The sequence below is a fragment of the Ricinus communis genome, chromosome 6, assembly GCF_019578655.1.
Source record: "Ricinus communis isolate WT05 ecotype wild-type chromosome 6, ASM1957865v1, whole genome shotgun sequence".
NCBI classification, from domain to species: Eukaryota; Viridiplantae; Streptophyta; class Magnoliopsida; order Malpighiales; family Euphorbiaceae; genus Ricinus; species Ricinus communis.
The window spans coordinates 13,823,489-13,850,316 of NC_063261.1; the positions used below are offsets into that span (position 1 = coordinate 13,823,489).

Sequence of the window (26,828 nt, forward strand, 5' to 3'; positions counted from 1 at the left end):
CACATTAATCATAAAAATAATAATTGATTCGGTGCATAGGAAAACTTCTACTTTTAAAAACGAATACTCTTACCACCTCATTAATATTAGCGCAAACCCAATAACCCTCCTCATTTACTAGATTTTATAAATTATTAAAGTACCTAATTTAAGTAAAAGACCTTACTCATATTCCAAAAATGTTAAATTAATATGCTTCAAGTGATAGTAACTACACAGGAAAATATATGCTACCATGAAGGGAGATATAATATATATATATATATATATATATATATAGGTCCTTGATGGTGATGGATTAATTAGGCATATTTGATCTTCCAACAAAAAACATTCACATTCTGCATATCTATGTTACCACCACAAGGCATAAAATCAATCTCCAATGCATGAGACTTTCTGCTTTTTCTGCTTTACAAAGATTAAAAAAAAAAAAAAAGATTATTTAAAATATAAGCAAAAATTACAGGTATGTGTTTCCACTATACACAGTTATCCCCATTGAACATTCTTAGACTTTAAGTTAAGGAAAAAGGGAAAAGAAAAAAGAAAGAAAGTTACAAAGATTGAAGGCTCACTTAGAGTTAAAGATCCATAAACATCAATAATTTTGTTTAGGCAAAATTAATCAGACTTAAAAAGATAAAATTCAGTTCATAGAATACAGAAAGATGAATGGCTGGCCGGTTCCAGTCAAATCCCAAGATCCCAACAAACAATAACAACCACTAAGTTATAAAAAAGTAAAAATTAAAAAAAAAAATCATTAGGCACATTGACACTACTAAAAAATGTACAAAAAAATCAAGAATGTGTCTAAGGATTTAATCAGTGATTTGATTAAATCCAAATTGATTGAACAAAAAGGAATTTGATGACTTGATTTTTGTTGAAATTTGATTTTCATGAAGTGGATTTGGCTTTAAATTTAAGTTAGAATTTTTTGGTTTCACAAAGATTGATGTCCAATTCATCCAATAGACAAAATGGGCCGGAAAAATGCCATTATATATTGTTTTCTGGAGCTTAATCATGATACATAGATTAGGGCCAAGTTCTCTCTTTCTTTCCTTTAATCGAAAATAGTAATTGAATTTAGTGGGAAAACTATGTACTTTACTCCCTTTCTTGACTTTTGGTACATATGTTTGGGAGATTTGGTCCAATTATACATATTACCAATAAAACATTCTTTGGAGTAAAGGAAAAAAGAATAATTAATAAAACTTATATCAATCTCATATCATATAATTAAGACAAGTTTCACTTTTGAGAGTGATTAATGGTGGAATTCTTCAAGGCTAAGAAGAAAGTTGGTTTTGTTCTTCTTCTTTTTTCTTTGGTTGAACTTGGCTAAAGTATATATGTCTTGAAGGTTCTAGTTGGGCCACCTCTCAATTTTATCATCGTCATCATCATCATCAATAATGTAATTCTAATCATGTAATGAGTTACAATTCTTCTTGTTCCTAGAAAGGGACTTGTACTTCCACTCACTTTTTGCATAAGAATGTTACTTTTATTATATAATGAATTGATGACACTATTATTTATTTTAATAGGAGGTATAATTAGTATATATTAATAGTTAGTATTAGAGGGATATGAGATTTTTAGGTAAATTATTAAGGCTGTCATACTTTTTCTAATTTTATTCTATGAAAATATAATTTTACAAAAATTGAAGAAAGATCTCGAACTCGAAATCTATACCTTTTAATTCAGCTAGGCATGAATTGATGACACTATGGTCACAAAAGGGATAACCATATTATTGCATCAAATTAGCTCACAATTGGACAATTGTATGAATATAACTAGTATAAACTAATTAAGTGATGGAATTAAAACATTCCCATCTCTTCAAACTTCACTATCACCTTTACCCGGAAGTTGGTCCTTTGATTCTAAACACATCAGCAGATGCCAGAAACTGGATTCAAGGAGGCATTATTATGGTGGGTTGAAAATTAAAAAAAGAGGAGAAAAAGTATTGAAGAGATAGAGAAGGAATTGTTCAAGTTGCCATGTGAAAGATGTAATATTGACAGATAGCAAATGCCACTAGTTGGGTGTAATACTGACAATAATGGCAAATGAAGAAATTGAAGGAGGAGAAAAAATATATATATGAAAGCAATTTGGTTATGGCAAGTTCTTTGCCACTTGGTTAGTTTGCTTGAGAACAAATCAAGTATATGCCAGGCAGTTGATGCAAATGAATGGAGATCAACTTGGATTACAATGTGTTTGGATTAGAAATGTAATCAAAGTGAGTTGAGTTGAAACCAAATTTCAGTTAATTTAAAAAATTTAAAACTCAACTCAGATTTAATTGAAAAATTTATTAGTTTCCGAGTTTGACTGTTATCAAATTTTAAATATTTAATGTATTAAATAAAATAGTAAATACTCAAATAGACTTACCAACATCTCAATTCAAATATTAAAGAAATCAAACTCGACTTAACAAATTACTCGATTAACTCGAGTTTGAATGCAAGCTTGACCCAATTAAATTAGAGCGAGATTTAAAAAAATTTTAAATTCAATCTCATATAATTCAAGAGTTAACTTAGCTCATCACACTCTTATTCTGAATTTATGAATTTGAATATAACATTTGGATTTATATATTATATTCTAAATTTAAAAAAAAATTAATAACATATATGTGATTGTTATTTCAAATACTTACTAATTACGTCTTGAAATTAATTACTAATCTATTTCAAATTCTCATTAATATAAATTACTTAAGCTTAATGTTTTCCTAGAAATTGTTTGATTCAAATGTAAATACATAGGTCTAACAAATCCTTGCTTCTGACAATTGCATTGGATAATTCCAGCTTATGAAATCTATATTTGATGTTTATTTATTTGGATCGGAAAAACTTTTTATATAAGATGTTAAAGAAAACAAAAAGTTTTTGCTTCTACTAATTAAGAACTTGATAGTTGTGTGCATCAATTCTCAATCTTTCTTTTCTTCTTTTTTTATTTTATTTTATTCAATATTTTCAAGCTCTCAATCACTACTATCCAATTCACATCTAATAGCTCATGTTCCTGTTCGTATGCCAAATCATGGCAATTTTACATGAATCACAAACATTATATGTGACCAAGTGACATGACATATTAGTCTAAATCAAAGAAACCCTCAAAGATCATTATCACACTATTCACTAATGATGGTTTTGAATGGTTCCTAGAGTTGGCTATTCTATTAGCCGCAAGAATAAAAATTGGGATCAAATTGCTTTCATATTGAATTCATTTTCTATTTCCAATCATTTTATGTAACTTTACCAAACAGGTCCTTAGATATGACCCTCTCTCTATATATGCGACTTTGTACTAGTCTCCCTTTTCCTAAGGCATTGGGGTTGGAGGATTTCCATTGGTCTGAATTCTAAGGGCTTTTGTTATGTTTTCATACATGCAATGATGTTCTTTCATGGGCTGTCTTTGAAAAAGAAGAAAAAGAATTTGGTGCTTCCCATTGATTAGTATGTATAACAAGGGAAGTTGTAGTGTATCATGTTCATTTCTTCATAAGAAGCTTCTGCTTTAGCTTAGAAAATAGTGGTCATTTCAACTCCATATTCTCCATTCCCCCATCTCTTCTTGCCTGTTTCACAAGAAAATTGGAAATCTTGACTTCCAAAAGGGTCTTGCGACTCTTGTCCTTTCTTGACTCATTCCTTTTGGTTTTCATTATTGGCATTTTTGCTGCCCATTTTATATAAATTTTCTCTTTTTCATTCCTTTCACACCATCATAAAATATAAGAAAGACAAGAAAACATTATTCTTTTTTCGAGTCAATAAAATAAATATTTTCTAGATTTTACATTTAGTTTCATTCTATTCATAAAAAATATAATTTATTTTATGACAATCATTCAATTTTAATTTTGGTTGCAATTTAATCATATTTCTAATAAGAAATTAACATGTCACATTTTTCTTTTTTAATTACTTTTTTCTTATTTGCTGTTTTTGCCACTTATTGATTTTTTTATTTGTGAAATGACTAAACTGAAATAAAATAAATTAAAATTTTGTAGTTAAAATAAAATAAAATATAAAATTCAGTGACCATTTATATCATTATCCCATATAAATAATTAATATAAAAAGAGCGATTAAGTGAAAAAAATATGATATATTAATTTTCTATTGGTAAAATGACTAAATTGTAACTAAAATTAAAATTGAATGACTGAAATAAAATAATTAAAATTTTATGACTAAAATAAAACTAAATGCAAATTTAATGGACATTTATATTGTAATTTTCTCTTTTTTCTATTTAGTTTATAAGCTTTCTCCTAGTGAGGCACATAGATATTCTTTATTTCTTTGTTTCTTTCTTCTTTTTCTTTCAAAAGGATTGATTTACTTTTGAAATGAAACTGTAATTTCTGCAAAATAATATTTTGACCTTTTTTACTTTATTTCTCATTGTGTTTGAAGACTTATAATTAGAACTTCTTTTTTTTTTTTTCTCATTCGGAGGTAAAAAAGAAGTTTCATGAAATAAGCATGCTACTTGTATCAGTTTGGTTATGATTAAATCAGTGAATTTTCGTGAAACTGATTTATTAATTAGCTGTCAATTTTTATTTTCTTGCTTCATTCCAGGGTTTTATCATGAAAAAAAAAACATTGTGTGACAATTGTTGCTAACATTTGAGAATGTCAAATTGAAAGGAACAAACAATAATGAAATATTTAATATTTAGTGTATTTTTATGTGTACACTTAAGAGTTTCTTTTTCCTTGTGATGTGTATTTTCTAAACAATGTTTGAATAATATTATAATTTGGAAACCCCTTTAAGATTAAGAGAAAATTTCATGGCATACGCTGTTTTTCTAATTTTTATTTTTATGGTTTATTTTTTATTTTTTAATTTTGTAAGAACAAAAAATACTAAAAATTATATATAAATTTCTTTGAAAGGATATCATTTAATTTAATCATTATCAAACCAACTAAGTGAGATAGATTATTGTTTTTATTTTGTATATTCATATTTGGTATCTATATATTGAAAGATATTACTTTTTTTTTGGCAGCTAGTATATCAATGACAATAGAGATGTGTGTATTAAAACAAATACTATAATATATAAAAAATATATCAAAATATAATTAATATTATATGAAAATAAAATAAAATAAAACTAAGTAAGTCATTGAAGGGTGTCAAGAAGTATAACAGTCTTAATAATAATAAAAATATGGATAAAAAAGGATGAAAATGATGTTATAATTTTATTAAGAAAAATGATACTAAAAAAATATAAAAAATATATTGATAACATATTAAAAAGATATCATAATAGAGTTTTAAGAAAATCTATATAAATAATTTTTTTTTTAGATTTTATATCATAAAAATAAAAAATTTAAACCGTAAAAATAAAATTTTACAGCTCATTTTTCTCGTAAATATATAAAAAGCAGCAAGTTTAATAACTAATGAAAACTCAAATCATTGAGGTTTAGACCCCTTAATTTTAATAACTAATGAATACCCAATTAAAATAATTTTTTGGTCTTATCATTCAAATAAATTTGAGATTAAGTTTATACATGGATTCATGTTTTTCTTGATATAATTAGAAATGGAATAAAATTATAAAGCAACTTTAAATAAATAAGTAATATATAAATCAATTGGCAATTATCTAAATAGCTTTTTATATATAAAAATTAGAAAGATTGAAGCTGAGTTTGAGTACCACAAAAGTAAATTGCTAGTCCCCTTGTGTTAAATTCAATGTGCTTGTAGTCAATAAAGGCTCAAAATTTCGCCCATGGGCTTGAGAAGCATATACACCATTAGTCTCTACTTTTCTAAGAGCAAATTCCAGTCAGAAGACAAAATTTAGAGCAAATTTCCCAATTCAAATTCCATGGTTGAATTTGGTAAGTTGAACACTCGAACTAGGAATGACAACAGATATTTGTACCAGTTTACATTGTAATTATTTGAAATTGTTCCAAATTTATTTAAAGAATCAATTTTATTATATATATCCATTCCAAATTCAGTTAATATTGTCACGTACTATTCGAACTTATCAAAATTCGATCATATTTCAAAATTCTTCTAATGTATCATGAGTGTATGATACCATATAAATCTATAAAAGTTAATATTATTTTAATTTTAATAATTTACTAATATAATTGAATACTAAATTAGCCAATTACATATAGTATTTAATCCAGAGCTAACTCAAGCTTCAACGAGCTGGTCATTGATGCATGTAAGGCCTATAAGGAACAACTTAAGGCGTTAACTGAATCAATACATACGGTTAGGTCTACCTCAAAGGTAGAGGAGGTAAACATAATTTTGGAGGGGGTATACAGTCACTATCTCATGGTCAACCTCCAAAAATGAGATAAACAAATGGCTAGAAAAATAAGGTTGGTCTCAGATTGAGGCCAAGCAGAGACGGTGTACTGAACTAAAAGAGGAAGATAGAGGGGCCGGTTGACAAGAATGCAAACAAGAAAAAGAAAGTGTGATGTAAAGGTGATGGTCTGATGTTGTTGGTGGGGGCTGCCAGCCAAAAGTGGCACCTAGGTTCTAAATGAGGGTTGTATGTTGGAACAGTCAAGGTGTGGGGGACCCCCTGACTGTCCATAATTTAAAGAGTATTTGTTGCACTCATTCCTAGATGTTGTGTGCCTAATAGAGATAAAAGGATAATAGTAGTGTAGTTGGTAGGAAAATTCAATTTTGTGGGTTTAGTGAGTTTGCTTTTATTGATCCGTGAGGTTTAAGTGGGGGCTTCTGTGTTGTATGTAAGTGATGCAACCAAGGATGCATCTAAGTCAACTAGCATGGATCCACTAGCCTATAGAGGACCAATGACAGGAGTAAGGAGTAAGAAGTTCAAGCAAACCTTAAATTCTTACTTGGAGCATGTTTTGAAGATGGCTAATGATGGTGCTTTTGATGATGATAACAATGCCTTGAAGATAGTGACAGTAATTGCTATTAATGAAGATTGAGGCAGAAGCTCATCTTCAATAAGGCGTGACCACGCCTTACAACCTGTGAGCTATGTAGAAGATCATTGTCAATAAGGCGTGACCACGCCTTACAATTCATGAGCTGCTGGAACTTGCAAAAAGAGCTTCAAATTTTTCAAGATAAATCCACAGTGGACCCATTTTTTAGTTAATTTCCTCTATTTTTGGAAGTACTGGATAAAGAGAACTTTCTCCATGAATTTAGGATTTTAATTTGTTTAGATTATCTTATCCTTCCTTATAGGGATAAGATCAGGAGCCTTTTAAAGTTTGATTTTTATTTCTTATCTCTTAGTCCTTTTTAGGGTTAGAATCATTTCAAAATCCTATAAATAGAGCTATGTATTTCGGCCAAAAGGGCATTAGATCAATATATCATTTGAATGAAGTTTATTTTCCTTGAGTTGTTAACTCTTGAATTTCTTAAGATTAAATTAACTTGTTTAGTTTAGTTTCACATATACATGTTTAATCAATCAATTAACTTTTTATTAGTTTCTTAGGTTGTTTGAACATTCTTCATCTATTTATAACTAAAGGGTTTAGTAGTTCTATTGCTAAATTTGTTAGTTCCATAATCAATTGCAAACTTTCAAGTTAGATTTTGGGGCGACAATTCGAACTTATTGTTAAGGGTGCTTCCTCTTAAATAGGGAGAGCGTTTATCAGTTTGAGTTTCTCACCATTGCTCATCTTGGTGTTTGAACGTATCCAGTTCGAGTTCGTATCATTTGGTAGTAGAGCCAAACTTATAAGTTTGGTTTACTTTCTTTTCAATTAAGGGTCTGTCTTCTATTTCATCTCAATTTCTGTTCGCATCATTAAAAAAAAGTATACTATTTTCAATTGCTGCCCGCATACCAAGGCAAATTTAAAAAGAAAAGGAAAGGAACGGAAAATTAACCCTAACCGTTTGTGTTGAGTGGTTCTTGAAGAATTGATTCATTCCGCAATTCTTTTTTTTAATTGATTGGAGCTGTTCTTCATTCTTGAAATTCTGATTTGGGTAATTTTTTTTTGTTTTCTCTTAAAAAGCTATTCTTTTGGGTTAATTGAGTCTTGTTCGATTAGTTTTAAGCTTGTTTTGTTCACACGCTTATAATTCATTTTATTGATTCACGAGTGTTCTATTGAACTTCAGAATTAATAAACGTTAAGAGGTTGTGAAAAACTTTTTTTTTTTATTATTAGAACAACTTGATTTAATTTCTATAAGGGATTCAATTCTTTGTGAGTGAAACACATGAGGGAGTGATCTTTTCTTATTTTACCTTTGACTATAAGAAGCCTCCAGAGTATAACACTTGATCACGTCTTGTTTTTTTTCTTTATTTTCTTTTCTAGTCTTTTGGGTTAACCATGTCATCTGAACAACCATTAACTTTGAAAAATTTAGCTTCTACATTGAAAGATATAGTAGAACATATGCAAAGACAATTTCAAAAACAAGATGACAAATTAACTAGGTTATTGAATGATATGCCTAAAACGTCTAAAGGGGACAATTTTGATAATGACTTAGAAAGTGAGTCTAAAGGGTCTAGACATAATCTCCAACCTAAAATTAACACTAATTTGGGTAGCATTAAGATGAGAATAACGTCTTTTCATGGTAAGAGTGACCTTGAAGTTTTTGGGAAAAGAAGGTTGAAAGGGTTTTTGAACTTCATAACTATAGTGAGTCTAAAAAGGTTAAACTTGCTGTTGTTGAATTTTGTGATTATGCTGCCATTTGGTGGGATCAATTGGTGAGTGGTCGTAGGCGTTATGGAAAACCCGAAGTTGGTTCATGGGATGAGGTTAAGCACATTATACGAAAAAGGTTTGTGCCATCGCACTACCAAAGGGATTTGTGCAACAAGTTACAAAATTTAGTACAATGTAGTAAGAGTGTTGAGGAGTATTGGCAATCTATGGAGATAGCTATGATTAGAGCTAATATAGATGAGGATAGGGAAGCCACAATGGCAAGATTTCTGCATGGTTTGAATTGTGATATTGCTAACATAATTGAGTTGCAACATTATGTAGAGATGGAGGACATGTTGCACATAGCCATAAAGGTGGAAAAGTAATTGAAAACCAAGAGCAAAAGTGCTGCTCCTAGCTCAAGATGGAGTAACATATGGAAAGGGAGCAACTAGCCCCCTAACAAGGGTCGTGAGGCATCAAAGGACATCAAGGCAACCCCTAAATTTGATGTTAACACTAAGCCAACGATGCAAAGTGACCTCAAATAAAAGAAAGTGTAATGCTTTAAGTGTTTGGGGTATGGGCATATATCTTCCCAATGTCCAAACAAGCAAACCATGGCAATTCGAAATGGTGAAGTGGTCTTTGAGAGTGATGAAAAATCCGAACCTGGTGAGGAGGATTACCTAGACATGCCTGAGTTAGAGGATTGTGATGATGTGCAATTGGGTGAGGTTAGTAATGTACTTGTAACCTTTAGAGCTCTTAATTTACAACCTGTTGATGATGAAGCTCAAAGGGAAAACATATTCCATACTACATGTAAAGTACAAAACCGTGATGCTAATTGTAGTTTAATCATTAATAAGGGTAGTTGTACTAAAATAGCAAGTGCTATGATGGTTGATAAACTTAAATTTTCAACTATTAAGCACGCTAAGCCATACACCTTGCAATGGCTCAATGATCAAAGTGGAATTAGAGTTACTAAGCAAGTACGGGTTGCATTTAGTATAAAGAAGTATCATGATAAGGTATTATGTGATGTTGTTCCCATGCATACATGTCATATGTTGCTAGGTAGACCATGGTTATATGATAGATCTGTAATTTATAATGGTCGAACCAATGCTTATTCTCTTGTAATGGATGGAAAACCGTATGTTTTGGCACTATTAAGTTGTAAAGAAGTTTGTGAATTACAAAAAGTTGTAATGGACCGAATGGAAGCATATGAGAAAGGAAAAAGTGTGAGAGTGCACATGAAAAAGAAAAGGTGCACAAGCAAAAGGGGAGTTGTATGGTAAATAATAAAGGGCGAGAGTAAAGAGTGGTAAAATGAGAGTTTAGTGAGGGTTTGCGCAAGAATATGAGCAAAAGAATGAGTAAGGCGCAAGAAAAAGGGGAAGCAAGTGAGAAAAAGTGAGTTTCTTAGTTAGAGAGCGAGACTTGAGAAAAGCTTTGAGTGAAAATAGGCAAGTACTTGTACTTATGTACAAGGAAACTTTATTTAACACTAATGATCTTGACTCTTCTCTTCCTAGTGTGTTTGTAAGTGTTTTGCAGGATTTTTTGATTCCCACAGATCATGAAGCATTGAAGCACTTGAAGGGACAAAACAAGTTGAATAAATGCCATGCTAAGTGGAGAGAATTCATTGAAGCATTTAACTATGTTATTAAGTACAAGCTAGATTTGATTGCTTTACCTTTGAGTGAACAAGTGAATTTAGAAGGCACAAAGAAGGCTCGATTTGAGTTGAAGTTGCATGAACAAGTGCATGCAAACTTGGAAAGGCGTAATAAACAAATCACCAAACAACGCAATAAGGGCTGCAAAAGGGTGGTTTTTGAAGTTGGTGATTCGGTTTGGGTGCATTTCAGGAAGGAAAGTTTTCCCAATTAAAGGAAATCAAAGTTGATGCCACGTGGTGATGGTCCATTTCAAGTGATAGAGCGCATCAACGATAATGCATACAAAGTTGACTTACCTGGTGAGTATAATTTTAGTGCTACTTTTAATGTTGTTGATTTGTCTCCTTTTGATTTTGATGGAGGCGTTGATTTGAGGTCGAATCCTTTCGAAGAGGGGGGGGGGGGGAATGATGCAACCAAGGATGCATTTAAGTCAACTAGTATAGATCCACTAGCCTATGGAGGACCAATGACACGAGCATAGAGTAAGAAGTTCAAGCAAGCCTTAAATTCTTACTTGGAGCATGTTTTGAAGATGGCTAATGATTGTGCTTTTGATGATGATAACAATACCTTGAAGATAGTGACAGTAATTGCTATTAATGAAGATTGAGGCAGAAGCTCATCTTTAATAAGGCGTGACCACGCCTTACAATTCATGAGCTGTTGGAACCTGCAAAAAGAGCTTCGAAATTTTTCAAGATAAATTCGTCGTGGACCCATTTTTTAGTTAATTTCCTCTATTTTTGGAAGTACTGGATAAAAAGAACTTTCTCCATGAATTTAGGATTTTAATTTGTTTACATTACTCTTTATCTTATCCTTCCTTATGGGGATAAGATCAGCCGCATATTATGAGTCTTTTAGGGTTTAATTTTTATTCCTTATCTCTTAGTCCTTTTTAGGGTTAGAATCATTTCAAAATCCTATAAATAGAGCTATGTATTTCGGCCAAAAGGGCATTGGATCAATATATTATTTGAATGAAGTTTATTTTCCTTGAGTTGTTAACTCTTGAATTTCTTGAGATTAAATTAACTTGTTTAGTTTAGTTTCACATCTACCTGTTTAATCAATCAATTAGCTTTTTTATTAGTTTCTTGGGTTGTTTGAACATTCTTCATCTATTTATAACTAAAGGGCTTAGTAGTTCTATTGCTAAGTTTGTTAGTTCCATAATCAATTGCAAACTTTCAAGTTAGGTTTTGGGGCGACAATTCGAACTTATTGGTAAGGGTGCTTCCTCTTAAAAAGGGAGAGCGTTTATCAGTTTGAGTTTCTCACCATTGCTTATCTTGGTATTTAAACATATCCGGTTCGAGTTCGTATCAGTAAGAGTACTTATTCTATTAATGCTATCTCTTCAGAATCCTTCTATTTGCATTGTAGAGTTAATGATATTTCAACAGGGCTTTATTAGGAGTTATGCGTGATGCATCTAAGTATTGAGGTCGAGCTTAGGCGTGATCAATGTGCTCGGTTAGTTTCCTACTTACCGAATGTGTTTGACTAGGTTTTGATATGTGGAGATTTTGATCTATTGTTGAGTACCTATGAAAAACATGGTGGTTTCCATATGAATGGTCTAAAATAAAGGAGTTCTAAGATTTCTTAAATGAGCTTCAAGTTTGTGATTTGGGCTTCTCGAGTCATCTATTTACATGGAATACCTGTCGCCAAGGAGTGGATAATATGCAAGAATGCTTGGACAAGTTTGCTTGCTTGCTTGCATGCATGGAGTAATATGTATCATGGGGCTCACATATCTCACCTTGAGGATGTCAGATCATACCATTGCCCTATATTTCTTAATTCTAGCTCTAATGTTCTAAGGCTTAGAGGTTAGTTTCATTTCGATGCTAGGTGGGTGGATGAGGCTCGTACATAAGAAGTGATTTCCTTAGCTTGGAATTCTGGTCTGATAGGTTCAACTATGTTCATTATGCATGGGAAGATTAAAACATGTCATCACTAACTCCTTGCTTAGCGGAAACAAAGTAAGTCTAATGCTAGACTCAGAATTGGGGAACTCAAAACTAAATTAAAAGAGCTTAAAGATTTAGACTAAAGTTGGGATAGGGTAGAAATCCAAGCGGTTGAGGAACAACTGGCAAAGGAAATTCAATATGAGGAGTTGTTCTATGCTCAGAAGTCACGAGTTGACTGGTTGCGTCCGGGGATCGAAATACAGCTTTTTTCCATGCTTAGACAATCCAAAGGAGGAGGCAAAATGCTATTACAGGTCTGTTTAATGGTCAAGGCACTTGAAAATTAGGTAATGAGGCAATAATGCAAGTGGCAATGGAATACTTCTAGAATATTTATTCCTTGGTAAACCCTCAAAGCATGAATTGTATGACTTGATTAGTTCATCAAAAAGTCTCAGATAGGATGAATTTGTATCTAACAAGGAATATTTTAGACTCGGAAATTTGTAAAGCGATGTTTTCAATTAATCCAAGAAAGGCACTAGGAAGTGATGGCATGACAAGTAAATTCTTTCAAGCTTATTGGGATATTATAGGGACTGACGCCTATAAGGCAGTGGCAAGTTTTTTTCGGACTGATAAGCTACTGTGGAGCTTCAATCATATTATCATATCTTTGCTTCCCAAGGTCCAACAACCGTAAATAAATATCTTAAGTTATTGGTTGTGATAGCAAATTGAAGAGGAAAACCTTCGTGGAAGTGAAAGAAAGATGTTAAATTGGCTATTAGGGTGGAAAAAGAAGTTATGGTCAGCCAAAGGTAACAAAATTATGCTTAAAGTTGTGGCTACAGCCTTTCTTGTGTATTCGATATCATGTATCCTTTTTTTTAAAAAGTTTGTGTATAGAAATCAATAGTATGATGAGCCATTTTTTATGGTGACCAAAGGAGAGGGAGAACCATATCCATTGGATTCCTTGAAAACGTTTTTTGCCAGTCAAAGAGAGATGGTGTTATGGGGTTTATGTTGTTGCTGGACTTTAGAAGAAAAGCTTAGCACAAGAAGTAAAGCTAGAGAATGCAAGTATTTGGTGCAGTAAAACTTACTACTTTTCTCATAATTGTTGCCTTTTATTTATATTGAAAAGAAAGCTACAAATAAGGACTTATAACCACGTTCTACTTCCTACGTGCATGCCACTATTTAATTAATTAGCAAACTCCTAAAGACTAGGTCAAAAAGTAACCAACATCTATTAGCTAAAAGAAAACACATTGCTGAAAATAGAACTTTTAGAGTACGAGCTTATCCAATAAATCACCTCCTTAAGCTTGCTACACTGTTGATTCGAACGATGCTGAGCTTCTGAACCATCTTGATGGACTTGTTCCGAGCCAATGCCTTTGTCAAAATATCCGCTAGCTGCCCATCTATGCCGACGTGATCAACATCCATTTTCCCGGTCTCGACACACTCCCGGATAAAATGAAATTTTGTGTCAATATGCTTGCTCCTCGCATGATACACTGGGTTCTTGCAAAGCGCAATAGGCAACTTATTATCCACCAGTAGTTTGAAGCTCAGTTCTTCGCGCCCGACTAGCTCGCGGATAAGACGACTGAGCCTAACGCCTTGGCATGTCGCGGTCGCCGTCGTAATGTACTCTGCCTCACAGGATGATAGAACAACAATCTTCTACTTTTGGGAAGTCCATGTCACTATGCTATTCTCGGTGAAGAAAGCTATCCCGGAGGTGCTCTTCCGGTCGTCGATATCACCGGCGAGGTCATTGTCGCTGTAGCCAATCAATGCCACTTTTTCTTCACCTGTCTTGTAACAACACCCGTAGCTTGGTGTACCTTGTATGTACCTAAGTATCTACTTGATAGCCGTCTAGTTTTGTGTGCTTGGCGCCTCCATGTATCAACTAGCAATCCCTACCGCGTGAGCAATGTCAAGCCGCATATTAACCAAGTAATTAGAGGCTTCCGATTACACTTTGATACTTCATTACGTCCACTGCAGTGCTCCTATCCTTCTTGTTTAGACGGATTCGATTCTCCATTAGCGTGTGACATGGGTTACAGCCACCCATGCTGGCGAACTCCAAAATCTTTGTCGCGTATGCTCCCTGGCACATCGTGATTTCACCATCGCCTTGACGCACTTCGATTCCCAAGTAATAACTAAGAAGACTGAGATCGCTTATCTTAAACACCTATTGTATTTGTGCTTTGAACTTGACGATTTCTTGAACACTTGTCCCCGTAATGATTAAGTCGTCCACATAAACGCCCATAAGCAGAAAAGATTGAGTTGTACCTTTCCTATAGACAGCATGCTCGAGCTGGCTTTTCGTGAACCCAAGTGAGATAAAGGAGGCTTCCAGCTTTGAGTTCCATGCTTTCGGTGCTTGTCGGAGCCCGTATAATGCCTTGCTTAGCTTGAGTACTTTTCCATTGTTGGCATTGTCAACGAAGCCTGACGGTTGCTGAACGTAGACTTCTTCAGCAAGGTCGCCGTTCAAGAACGCCGACTTCATGTCCATGTGGTGCACCTGCCATTTTCCGTGTGTGGCGAGTGCTAGCAACTGTCGCATTGTCTCCATCCTTGCCACTGAAGTAAAAACTTCCTCGAAGTCCACTCCCTGACGCTGAGCGTAACCCTTGGCGACGAGTCTTGCCTTGTGCTTCATGATGTTATCGGTGGGATCTTTTTTTACTTTAAATACCCACTTGAGCCCAATGGCGCGGTGGTTCGCCCATGTCTTGTTATCGACGATCGACTTCATCTCGTCCTCCATATCACTCATCCAAGACGCATCTGCAAGTGCAACTTCCACGCTCGCCGGCTCCTCCGCTAACAAGAGACATTGACTGTTTTCTTCGACATTTGTTATCTCATTGGTGGTGCTGTACAAGTCTGAGATTCACCGGTATCGCCGAGGTCCTGAGTTGGTGTCGAGGTTGTCATCGTGTGTGGGTAGTGTAGCCCACTGAACCTTCATCTGAACGAGCATAGGTGTTCGTGGCTCAACTTCCGGTATGGTCAGTCCAATTGCTAGTGTGCGTGGTGCACCTGTTGTTGTTGCATTGGTCTCCGTTGAGTAAACCACTATGAACGTGGTCGGTGCTGCTGTTGTCTCCAAGCTCGATGTCTCCCAATTCCAGGTGTGGCCCTTCTCAAAAACAACGTTTCTAGTTACATATAGCCACTTCTCTACCGGGTCGTAAACCCGGTAAGCCTTTGCACCATCCTCGTAGCCTATGAACACCCCCAACGTCGAGTGATCTGCAAGCTTGTGCATTCCTGGTCCGACTCTCTTGACATGTGTGATGCATCTGAAGGTTCTCAGATGGTGCACGCTCGGCTTCTTTTTGTGCCATGCTTCGTAGGGCGTCATGCCGTCCAAACTCCTCGTCGGCATGCGGTTGAGAAGGTACGATGCAGTTCTCACAGCCTCTCCCCAAAGCATTCCGGGCACAGCCATCGACTTCATAAGACATTGAGCCATTTCAACCACCGTTGATTTTGCCTCTCCACAACGCCGTTTTGTTGCAGCGAGTAAGGTGCTGTGGTGTTGTGCTTAATGCCATTCTCCTTGCAGAACTCCACAAATTCGCCGGAGTTGAACTCTCCGCTGTAATCAGAACGGAACGCGAGCAATTTGCACTCATGTTCTGCCTCAGCTATTGCCTTGATCTTTTTGAAACACCGGAATGCCCCATCTTTCGTCCTGAGCAACTCAATCCATATAAATCGACTAAAATCATCGACTATGAGCAGAAAGTACCTTTTATCGCTTGCGGTTATTAGAGTGATTGAGCTGCACAAGTCTCTGTGGACTAGTTCCAGTGGACGTCATGCGTGGAACTTCGAAGCCTGAGGAAACGGTGTTCTGTGTTGCTTCCCAATTGCACATCCGTCATAGAGTTCCTCTACGTGTTCGATGTAGGGAATGCCACATACCATCTCTTTACGCGAAAGATTATGCAACGCTCGAAAGTGGCGATGCCCGAAATGGGCATGCCAAAGCCAAGCTACGTCGTCCTTCTGCATCAGTAGACTCACAGGCGCCTTAAGGTTCAGACTCAATGTGTAGAGTCAGTTGCGTGCGAGTGATACCCGTGCGAGTACTTTGTGTGTTCGATCAAGAATACAAAGCACCCCACCTTTGATGACGATTTTGCAACCATTTTCATCAAGTTGCCTAAGTGAGATGATGTTGCTCCGTAGGCTTGGGATATAATATACATCGGAGAGAACACGATGGTCGTTAGTGAGACACTGAAACATGACTGTGCCTCTGCCACATATGTTCACCACTGAGCCGTCGCTGAATCGCACCATGCCATACACTGTTTCATCGAGGGTCCTGAATGCTTTCTTTTCGCCGGTCATGTGACTGCTGGTGCTAGTGTCGAGATACCATACGCCTTCAGTTGCAGCCACGGGCATCACCTTCTCTTCTTTTAGGTACATTGCTGGAGGTGTGTTGTCGACACCTTGTGCCAACGTCTCAATCTGCACCATGAGCAGCACTGGTTCATCGTCTACCTCTGCCTCAGTACGAGCAAGATTCACCTGCTCTTGCTACTCCTGGTCACGCTTTGCTTTGCTGCACTCCTTCGCCTAATGCTCTGGAATCCCACAGTAGCGACAATTGCCCTTTTTTCGTTAGCCGTTGCCTCCGCTGCTTGATGATGACTTTGCTTTGTACCCTGCCGGCGACTTTAGTTTAGCTGCAGTCTTGCTCTTCTTGTCGCAGCCACCGGATGACCCTTGCCCTTGCTCACGATGACGCTGCCGGGACTGCCACTCTTCCTCCGTGAGGAGTAAATGACCTCCGGCAAGTGCGGGGTCATCAAGCTCGCCGTGCTCCTCTACGACTAGGAGCTGGCCAGTGAGTTCTTCGATGGACAGGTTTTTAAGATCCACTAGTGACTCAATCGCCATAGCCATTTGCTTGTACTTGCGTGGCACACTCTGAAGGAATTTGAGCACTGCCTTGTGCTCAGTCACTGGATCGCCCAACACCTCGAGGTCGTTGACGATAGCTGTGAGTCGAATGCCGAAAGACTCCACTCCCTCACCGTCCTTGAATGTGAGATTCTCAAAATCAGTCCAGCGTGTCTGCGCCTTAGCCTCTCGGACACGCTCGACGCCGACCTACATGATCTTGAGTGTGTCCTAAGCCTCCTTAGCTGTCTCCTTTATGCCAAGCATACGGATTAGTTCCGACGGAACTGCCCATAGCAGTGCCGACATTGCTCTCCGGTCCTCGCGTTGATCGCCAGGACCACCTTCGATGACATCCCACAAGCCTTGCGCTTGTAGTTGTACCTTCATGAGGATCACCCAATCCGCGTAGTTGGTTCACATAAGAACCAGAAAGTGTGCTGCGCTATCGCTCTCCCTGATGATCCGTTCCACTATGCGTAGCTCACTACCGCCACCGCTGTTAAGCTGTCCGAGCGGTGGAGTTGGACTTTCCCCCTTGTTCTTGTCGACTACTTTTTTTCCTTCTTTTGCCATTTGTCGAAGCGGATCAAACACCGATTGACTGCAGAGGTTTGGATCAAACACCATACGCTCTAATACCACTTGCTGTTGCTGGACTTTAGAAGAAAAGCTTAGCACAAGAAGGAAAGCTAGAGAATGCAAGTATTTAGTACAGTAAAACTTACTGCTTTTCTCATAGTTGTTGCCTTTTATTTATACTGAAAAGAAAGCTACAAATAAGGACTCATGACCACGTTCTACTTCCTACGTACATGCCACTATTCAATTAATTAGCAAACTCCTAAAGCCTAGGTCAAAAAGTAACCAACATCTATTAGCTAAAAAAAACACATTGCTGAAAATAGAACTTCTAGAGTACGAGCTTATCCAACAGTTTATAGACTTGCATAGTTTCAACTTGGCGCTTTTGGCAAAGTAGGGATGGCGCTTGATTCGATATCCAAACTCATTGCTCGCTCGAATCCTTAAAGGCAAGTATTATCCGAATGGTGATTTCTTGTCAACTCGCCCGGGGTACAAGGGCATGAAGGAGTATAATGAAAGGAAGAAAGCTTTTAGCATTGGGTGTAAGGTGGCAAGTTGAAATGTGGTGTGTCAATATGGTGCTTGAATTATGTGCCTGGATTCTATCAAATTATTTTCTCAGTTAACAATCCTCGTCCATAGGGTGCACACTGGGTATCACAGCTCATAGATTTATGGTTGGGTAACTGGCAAGAGGAAGTAGTGCGTAGCATGTTCTCCCCCATAGAGGCAGAGGTTATCCTCTCTATTCTATTAGTTTGACTGGTGCAAAAGATTAATTAGTATAGCATTATTCTAACCCTGACGAGTATTGTGTCAAGTCCGAGTATTTTTAGCTGAAATATATGTGATTAATCAAAGGCGTATTAGGGAATTCAAGAGCAATGGCTGACCACCTCTAACCCGGGGAACAAACTCATATAAAGTCTATAAGTCTCTTCAAAACTCAAGATTTTTGTATGGAAACTGCTGAAGGGGGGCCTGCAATTGGCGAGGAACTCTGTAAACGACTGCTACATGTTGAGGGGTTGTGTCTATAGTGTGGGGGCTTCGAAATTGCACTTCATACTTTTTTCCACTATGAGGTAGTAAAACATATATGGTTCTCATGAAAGCTCAATTTGCACACTGAAGGCTTGCCAAAAAGTTCGATCTGAGAGTGTTGGCAATTTCTTGCTAATGGCCTAGCATCATCTCGAGATTATGGTTCTCTAATGTCCTACTTGGTAGCTGCACTATAGGCAATTTGGAAGGCAAGAAATGCCTTATGTTTTATCCAGGTTCGGTCGACCATGACTTAGATAGTCGCGAGGGCAATGCAGTTTCATCATGAGTTTGTTCTTAGCCATCAGGTGGCAGCTACAGTAGGTCCAACGGGTGTATTTAAAATAGCCGTTGTTGAGGAGCAACCGCCACATTGGCACCCTCCTCAGTCCGATTATATCAAGCTTAACTTTGATGGTGCCTTTCTTAAAGATGGAAAAAGAGGCGAAGTTGGCATTATTTGTCGGGATTATAGAGGTTGTGCTCTTGAGTGCAAATCGAATCTAGAGCAAAATTGCTCTGGTGCTATGCTGGTGGAAGCTCTCGGTTTGAGGGAAGGCAGTCATTTTAGCAAAGGTTAAAGACTAGCCACATGTGGTATTTGAAGGAGATGCAATGGGGGTAATTGATATGGTCATGGAACCTCCCCTATTGCATAGACCGTCTCAATTGTCGTAGGGGATATAATTAGTTTTAGAGAGAAATTTGTGTCTTTTGTGTTTCATTTTACTCATAGATTATGTAATTGACAACCGATTTGCTGGCTAAGAAGGCCCTATCTTGTAACGACTCTTGGTTGGACTTTTTCAATCATTATCAATGGTTGAATGAGCTATTGGGTTTGTAAATGGTTCATCTCCTCTCGTTTTGCTTGGAATGAAAATTGATGCTTTTGTCAAAAAAACATAGTGGTTAGTTATCAATCAACTAAATATCTATTATTATTTATTAATATTGTTTTATCTATTTTTAAATTTTTTAAAATTTAATCAATAATACTTGACAACTATGAGATTTACTTACATAATTTTAATATATATAAATAATTAGAAATTATATATAAATTCACCAATAATATAAATTAATAAAAGAGTATATATAATAAATTTATATAAGATAATACCGATTGATTTTTTAGAGTTGAAAAATAAACTGTATAATGGTAGAGTATCATAATGGTACTCTAGTTAAACTCTATATTTTGTATTTATAAATATAATTTATAATACCAATCAATTATTAGGCACTCTATCTACTAAAAGTTGATTTTTATAGATAAAGTTGGATAACAAAATGGATATCCACTTAATAAATTCATTAGATATATATAAATATATATGCAATTAAAAGATAAAATTAATGAAATAACCTATTATAATAAAATAATAACACTAAATAAATAAATAAAATTTAAATTAATCATATGAAACTAAAATTGCAAGTAAAATAATAATATTAAATAAATACTCACTACCCATATATATAAAACTCAAACCGATTACAGATATTAAAAATTAAACTTTTAAATTACAACAAAGGACCTTTTTATCAAAATCAATATTTTTAATTGAATTTCACACTTAAAAATCAAGCGCAAAATCCATCTAATTTAAAATAAATTTATATTTGTTATATACCATAACGAACATCAGATTAATTCATTTGCAACTAAATTTTATTAAACATTCAATTATTAATTGAATTCCGCATAAAACTTGAAACAAACACAAAGTAATACAATGCAAGTCTATTATCATTATGATAAAATTAAATAAATATATAATTACTCCCCATTACACATTTGATAATATTTACTGTGTTTTTAAAATTACCAAAGCATGAATTCAAGACTGAGCCCAACTAGAGTCACTTGGTGGGCTTTTCTCTGATTCAAAGTTTTTCTTTCCGCCAACTAATTACTTCAAGCTCCTGTGTGAAATACCAAGTTCATTGCTCGAACAAACAATTTCTTTTCATGTATTTTCACCCACAACGCAGACCATTTTAATCCAATCAAATAGGACCGTGTCCATCTTCAAATTGTTTAAGAGTGTATGATATTGCATGAAATCAGTAATTTGCAAGAACAGAAGTACATGTGAATCTATATATCAACAAGAGAAATATTGTATATGAGTTGATTGTATTTCACAGTCAAATCCTGTCTTTTATCTATATCTCCTTCATCTTTTCTGCCAGAACCTGGCCATCTGGTGTTGAAAAGGTCGAGACGCAGTTACCTGGAAAGCTATTCAAACTGCTTGCATTTTAAGCAGCAAGTAGTGGAGTGGGATGAGACCAAAAGAAAATGTGCTTGTTTATTCATTGCTTATATAGAGTGAAGCACAAGAATGTACCAAACCTTCCCTCATGGAACTCCAGTCTGACTTTGTACCAAATCTAAATACAGTTTCCGATAGTAGAATATGCAGATTGGCGTCATCAAATGGAAGAAGTATAACAGACTTGGAACTGATAGACTTAGAACTGCCTATTGACTGCCTCATGAAGTGAAAGATGGCTGTATATGCTTTATGAAGTAAGCATAGGTTGATTAAAGAAGAAATTACCCCCCTGTTGCAAATATATGAATGCAGAACCATGTAAATATACAAGTTGCATGTCAATAAATAAAAAAGAAAAGAAAAATTTAGAACTTTGAAGGATTGCAGGTTCCAGGAAGGCTCACTTCAATAAGGTCATCGCCCATTCAACATTAAAACCAAATAAATGTCTTTGAATTAATGCCTTGGCCAGGGTTAAATGTCAACTCAGAACATTTTGAGCACCAGACATGAGAATTGAGACCCAAGAAAGCTCTAAAGTTCTCATGATAGCCAACAGTTTCGCAGGAATTAATAGAAAATGAAAAGAAAAGACATGCTAGCTTATCATGAAATCTATCTAAATAGTTTGACAGTAAGAACCAGGGATTTGTTCAAACTGACTTATTTTGGCCAATACATCTTCAGACTAATTCAACCAATTGCCTGCATCTCATTCCGCTTAGAGTTCCCACAGTAATCAAACATTTCGATTGCGAAGCTTTCCTAGTCACTTCTCCGTCCAATTTGTTTTGCCTTCACAGTCTTGCTACTCACTCAACTAAGATTAAATTCGTGCTTTTTCTGCAGAACTAGAATCCCCAAGTCAAATACATCCTGGTTATAGAATTTGCTGACCTCTATATAGTAAAGTTACAAGTAAACAACCCTTTCTAAAATAACTTTATCATATTCTTGTATCCCAAACTCCTAATTGCTACAACATATTTTAGATACCTAATACAATCAACATTCACATTGGCATAGACATTAGAGATTGTTCCGAAATGTCCCTATTCACATGTGCCCTTCGGTGGAGCCTATGGATTCACTTTCTTCTCATTTTCCTTCCTTTATGTATCATACACACACACATATATATATATATATATGGCAAGCTTTTCATTTCAACCTTTAAGAGCATTAGTTTAAACTAATCTGCAAGCACTGGAAATGACAACCTTACCTACTGCAGAAGCAGCCACAGGGAAAATCTCTTTCCAAGTCTCTCCTCAGCTAGGCTTCAATCATCCATGTTCCTCCTGAATAAATACAAGAAGTGGTAAGCTGTGTCCATGAGTCTTTTAACATGTTTTCATCACAGTTAAACAATGTTATAATTCAGAAGAAGGAAGAAAAAATGTCTTCCCAGGTTAAGTACTAGGCAATCTTGATTGTTTAATTCTTTGAAACTAAAAATGAGGACAATCAAGGAAAAAAGAAAAAAGTATGAAACAACAAAATACAGTGAATTGAAAATCTCCAAGCATAAATTAAATGCATAGCACTTATATCCTGTAGGGAAGTTTTAACAGGAATACTATAAAAATGTTGAATGCATCAGATACCTGAGTTTCCCTTTGCTGCAAGCATCATTTTTTCCAAAGCTTGAGCAGCTTCAGTCATTCCTTGCCCTCTATAGGCTTGGATCATCGTTGCAAAAGTAACATTGTCAGGCATGCATTCTCTTTCCCTCATTTCCAGAAACAATTCAGCCATTTTATCTACATCACCAGCCTGACCATAGGCATTGATGATACAGTTAAAGAAAGTGGTATCTAGTACTACATCAGAGTTCTCTACTTGTCTTAAAATTGAATTAACCTTCATAAGAAGTCCAGCTTTGCTATAAGCACTAACAAGAGAACAATAGGTAATAGCATTAGGCTTCATTCCCAGATGCTTCATTGTTTTGAAGTACTCATCCATATTCTCAATGTCACCAGCCCTTCCAAATGTCTCAATAATAATATTATAAGTGACAACAGTTGGAGGGAAGAACCTTTTCTTCATAAATTCTATAACAGAGTTTATCTTCTCATACATGCCTGCTTTTCCATATGATTTTATCAGGATATTAAATGTCTTAATGTCTGGGCTTATTCCCATTAGCTGAAATTCATTATACCACTTCTCCATTTTTTCGATTCGGCCACTGTTCCCATAAGCCCCAATGACAGAATTAAATGTGAAAAGATCTGGAACTGAGTTGCCAATTTCAATCATATTTGTCAGTGAGTTCTCCATTTCTCGAAACATTTTAGCCTTACCATATCCATTGATAATAGTGTTGAATGTGACGGTGCTGCATTCAACTCCCAGATATGACATCTCAGAAAGAATTCTTCCAATCAGGTCAAAGCGATGGAGCTTAGTGCAAATATTTATTAGGACAGAATAGGTATATACATCTGGTTTACAGTCACTGACTGATTTCATTTCATCAACAGTTGAAAATGCCTTGGCAAGTAGGCCACTTTCTCCATAAGCACTAACAAGAGCAGTATAAACATCAATAGTGGGTCGGAGGCCTTCAGTCTGCATGACCTCAAAAAGCAGCCTAGCCTCCTCAGGTTGCCTGCACTTACCAAGCATCATCAACAACTTTGTGTATGTTTGGCATCTTGGCTCATACCAGTGTTGTTTACGAAGAAGCTCGAAAATCTAAAAGAAGACATGCATTTTCATTCCAGGAGTAGTTTTAAAGACTTGAGAAGTCATGCATGTATACATTATAAGAGAAAATATAAAAAATCATTAATAATATGGACATGGAAGCACTCAACTTTTAGCATTTGCAATGCAGCAGTTGAATTTGACAACCACGGAATGGATTTATGCATTATAAAAGCAAATTAATTATCATAAGTTCAGTTCAGACTCCAGCTTAGCAGCCTAAATCATATTATAGCAAATAGTCATTAATGAAAGAAGAAACAGAAGCAGCAAGACTTTCACAGGAAGCATTTCATTAACGAGAGTGTTTGGAAAATCTAAAAAATGCAAGAACTCATTAAAATGATTTCTATTTAGTCATTACTGTATCTAGGAAGCACATAGTTGCTAAAATGAAATAATGCAAATAATAACATGATTTTGCAAGATTCAACTAAATTGAAATCTTGCTCATGACTTACTAAAAATAAATACCGAAAAGAATGACCTGAAAGAAAAGAGACAAATTAAGCATAATAACAACAGAACAAATACAAAAGTAATTAATCATTAACATGTCTTCCATGGAGCTTACTTTTAGTGGGATAATAATCGTCTATAAATCATACACGGAGCTTACAATAATTAAAACAAACACACACATAAACGAAGAAACTACCATAACCCACAAACCTTAAGAGCAGATTTCCAGCGCCTTTCCTTTATAGCATCATCAAGAGCCTCCAAGACAGCCTTAGGCCAAAGCCTATTATACTTACTCGAGTCAGCCTTTTGCTCTATAGCCTTTATAGCAGCATCCGTCCTCAGAAACCGAGACAACTCCTTCTTAGTATGCCTCTTAGGGCCCACTGGAATCAGGTCAGAGCTCAAGTTGGATGAATGAATACCAAGAATTGGTGGGTCACTATGAAAGTTTCGTTCTTTGAGGACTTTTATCAAATGGATGGTGGGTGGTGTAGAGATGGAGTATGACCAATATAAGTTCGTGTAAGAGATTGGATGCGGGTGCATTTCTGCAAGAGCGAGAAATTGGAAATGGTGTTTGAATTCTGAGTTTGTAGACACGGAAAGGATTCGTTTTCAGTAGAAATAAATTGGCGGGAGATGTATTGGCTGTTGCCGGAGGTAACCGTTAACGGTTGGCAGCAACGTGTAGGAATCCTAATAATAATTCAACCACTAATTTTCTCTTAATATTTAAAAATTATAATATTTTGTCTTTTTATTTTATAATTTTATATTAAATAATTTTTTTGGTCAAAATTTATATTAAATAACAGTTAAATTTTTATACTATTTGTCTCATAATATTTGATATAATAATATAACTTATCTATTATAATTTATTTATTATATTAAAATCCCTTATCTAATTTTTTTTATTTAAAGAACAAAGGACCCCTAGGCTAGGTGTGCCGTCTTGGTCGTAGTTTGTGATCCTTATCCAAACCTCGACTTCTGACATGTAGTGTCGAGGAATAGCGATTCTACCGGCGATTTCGTATCGAGCCTTAGGTTACTAAGAAGAGAACCTGGCCAACATGACTTCAGAAATCACTACTCATACTTCTACTCTACAACTCTCCCCTTCTTATAGAAAGACTGTATCAAATAAGATAGACCACCTTGTGGAGATTTCTCATATTCTTGAAAATGTCCAAATAGAAAACACCCTTGTGCCCATCATATAACATTTTCAAGAAGCAAAACTTTATTTGAAAGACTTTTAACCAGATCATTCACAAGCAACCATTGTCTGTTAAAGAGTATGTCAAATCTTCCTCACTTTCACAATGTTCCCTTACTTCCACCATTTAGGAACAGTATGTTACTCTGGAGATCCCCACTTCCTTTATAGAGCAGTGGAAGAAACAGGGGTACACTCATCTCCATCTTGGAACTGTCAAGCTCGTACTCTTTTATTATGGCAGAATGGGTTTACTTGTTACGGCCTGGATGTCTCTCTTGGACACCAGGTACCTCAGATACAAACATGCAGTGATCGGGACTATTATCACAACACTTAACACCAGAAGTATTGTCCTGACTTTTTTCCCAAATTTTAATTTATCTCTTAATGATCCTTACTTGTCCACTGCACTCAAAGTCCAAGTTCAAATCACTAGAGCTAACCAAGTGATTGATGCTCTCTCCACAACCCTGCACCACCAAATTGTCTACAGACTATAAGATCATGCCTTCAATTTACAAATCCCAGGCTTCCAAGCCACTTCTGATGCCTTATTTATCATGGCAGATTCTGGCCAAGTCCCTACAATAGTTCAAGCCCCAAGGCAGCTGGAAAGAGAAGATCTACAGAAGCTAATTCCAAATGAATGAGTGACAAATTACGAGAAACTCCATGCATCTCAAACCAAGCCTGTTCAAGCTACTGATCCTCTTTTTGTCACACAAAAGGATGGTACTGTGAAAATAATTTTTATAAAAACAGAAGAATCTTCTTCTGCTCCCTCTATTTTCCAGAGCTTGATGATTCAAACTTTCGGTCCAGACTCTAGAGAAGATCCCCATTCATTCTTTCCAATCCTCTGGTCATCATATCTACACAGCAAGGATTAAGGGACATTTTATCTGGGATATTGACCTAGAAATATGTGAACCAGGCTGCACCTGCAAAGATGACCTTTATTTTGCTGAATCGTGTTCTCAACACCCGAGGAAAACCTCAAGAGCCATGTCTCCAGAGACTCCGTGTTCAGTCAAGAAACCCAGGCAAGATGACCGAGATCCAGACGGTCCTTGGATTGGCATCCACAAAAAACAGCAAAAAGAAAAGCATGATAAATCTCCTCTTCCTATGTATAAGGAAGCTTTGAAACTTCTTGCAAAAGAAGG

The 26,828-nt window shown here is 35.7% G+C and overlaps 1 protein-coding gene across 5 annotated transcripts; it reads right to left on the reverse strand.

The window, feature by feature from the left end:
• Positions 1–20,926: 20,926 nt before the first annotated feature.
• On the reverse strand, positions 20,927–25,166 carry LOC8259282 (pentatricopeptide repeat-containing protein At3g53170). Of its 5 annotated transcripts, XR_007216509.1 has the most exons (5): positions 24,645–25,165; positions 22,865–23,960; positions 22,483–22,558; positions 21,335–21,546; positions 20,927–21,229 (listed from the first exon to the last, which is right to left on the reverse strand). XR_007216509.1 is itself a non-coding variant. In XM_002517733.4 (3 exons), the coding sequence occupies exons 1-3, from the start codon at positions 24,981–24,983 to the stop codon at positions 22,533–22,535; spliced, it is 1,461 nt and encodes a 486-aa protein (XP_002517779.1). In that variant the 5' UTR covers positions 24,984–25,166; the 3' UTR covers positions 22,478–22,532. The 5 variants fall into 5 exon arrangements, 1 of the variants encoding a protein (XP_002517779.1); XR_001535119.3 differs by having other exon boundaries at positions 20,927–21,546; XR_001535120.3 differs by lacking the exons at positions 20,927–21,229; positions 21,335–21,546 and adding an exon at positions 21,689–22,100 and having other exon boundaries at positions 24,645–25,166.
• Positions 25,167–26,828: the final 1,662 nt, after the last annotated feature.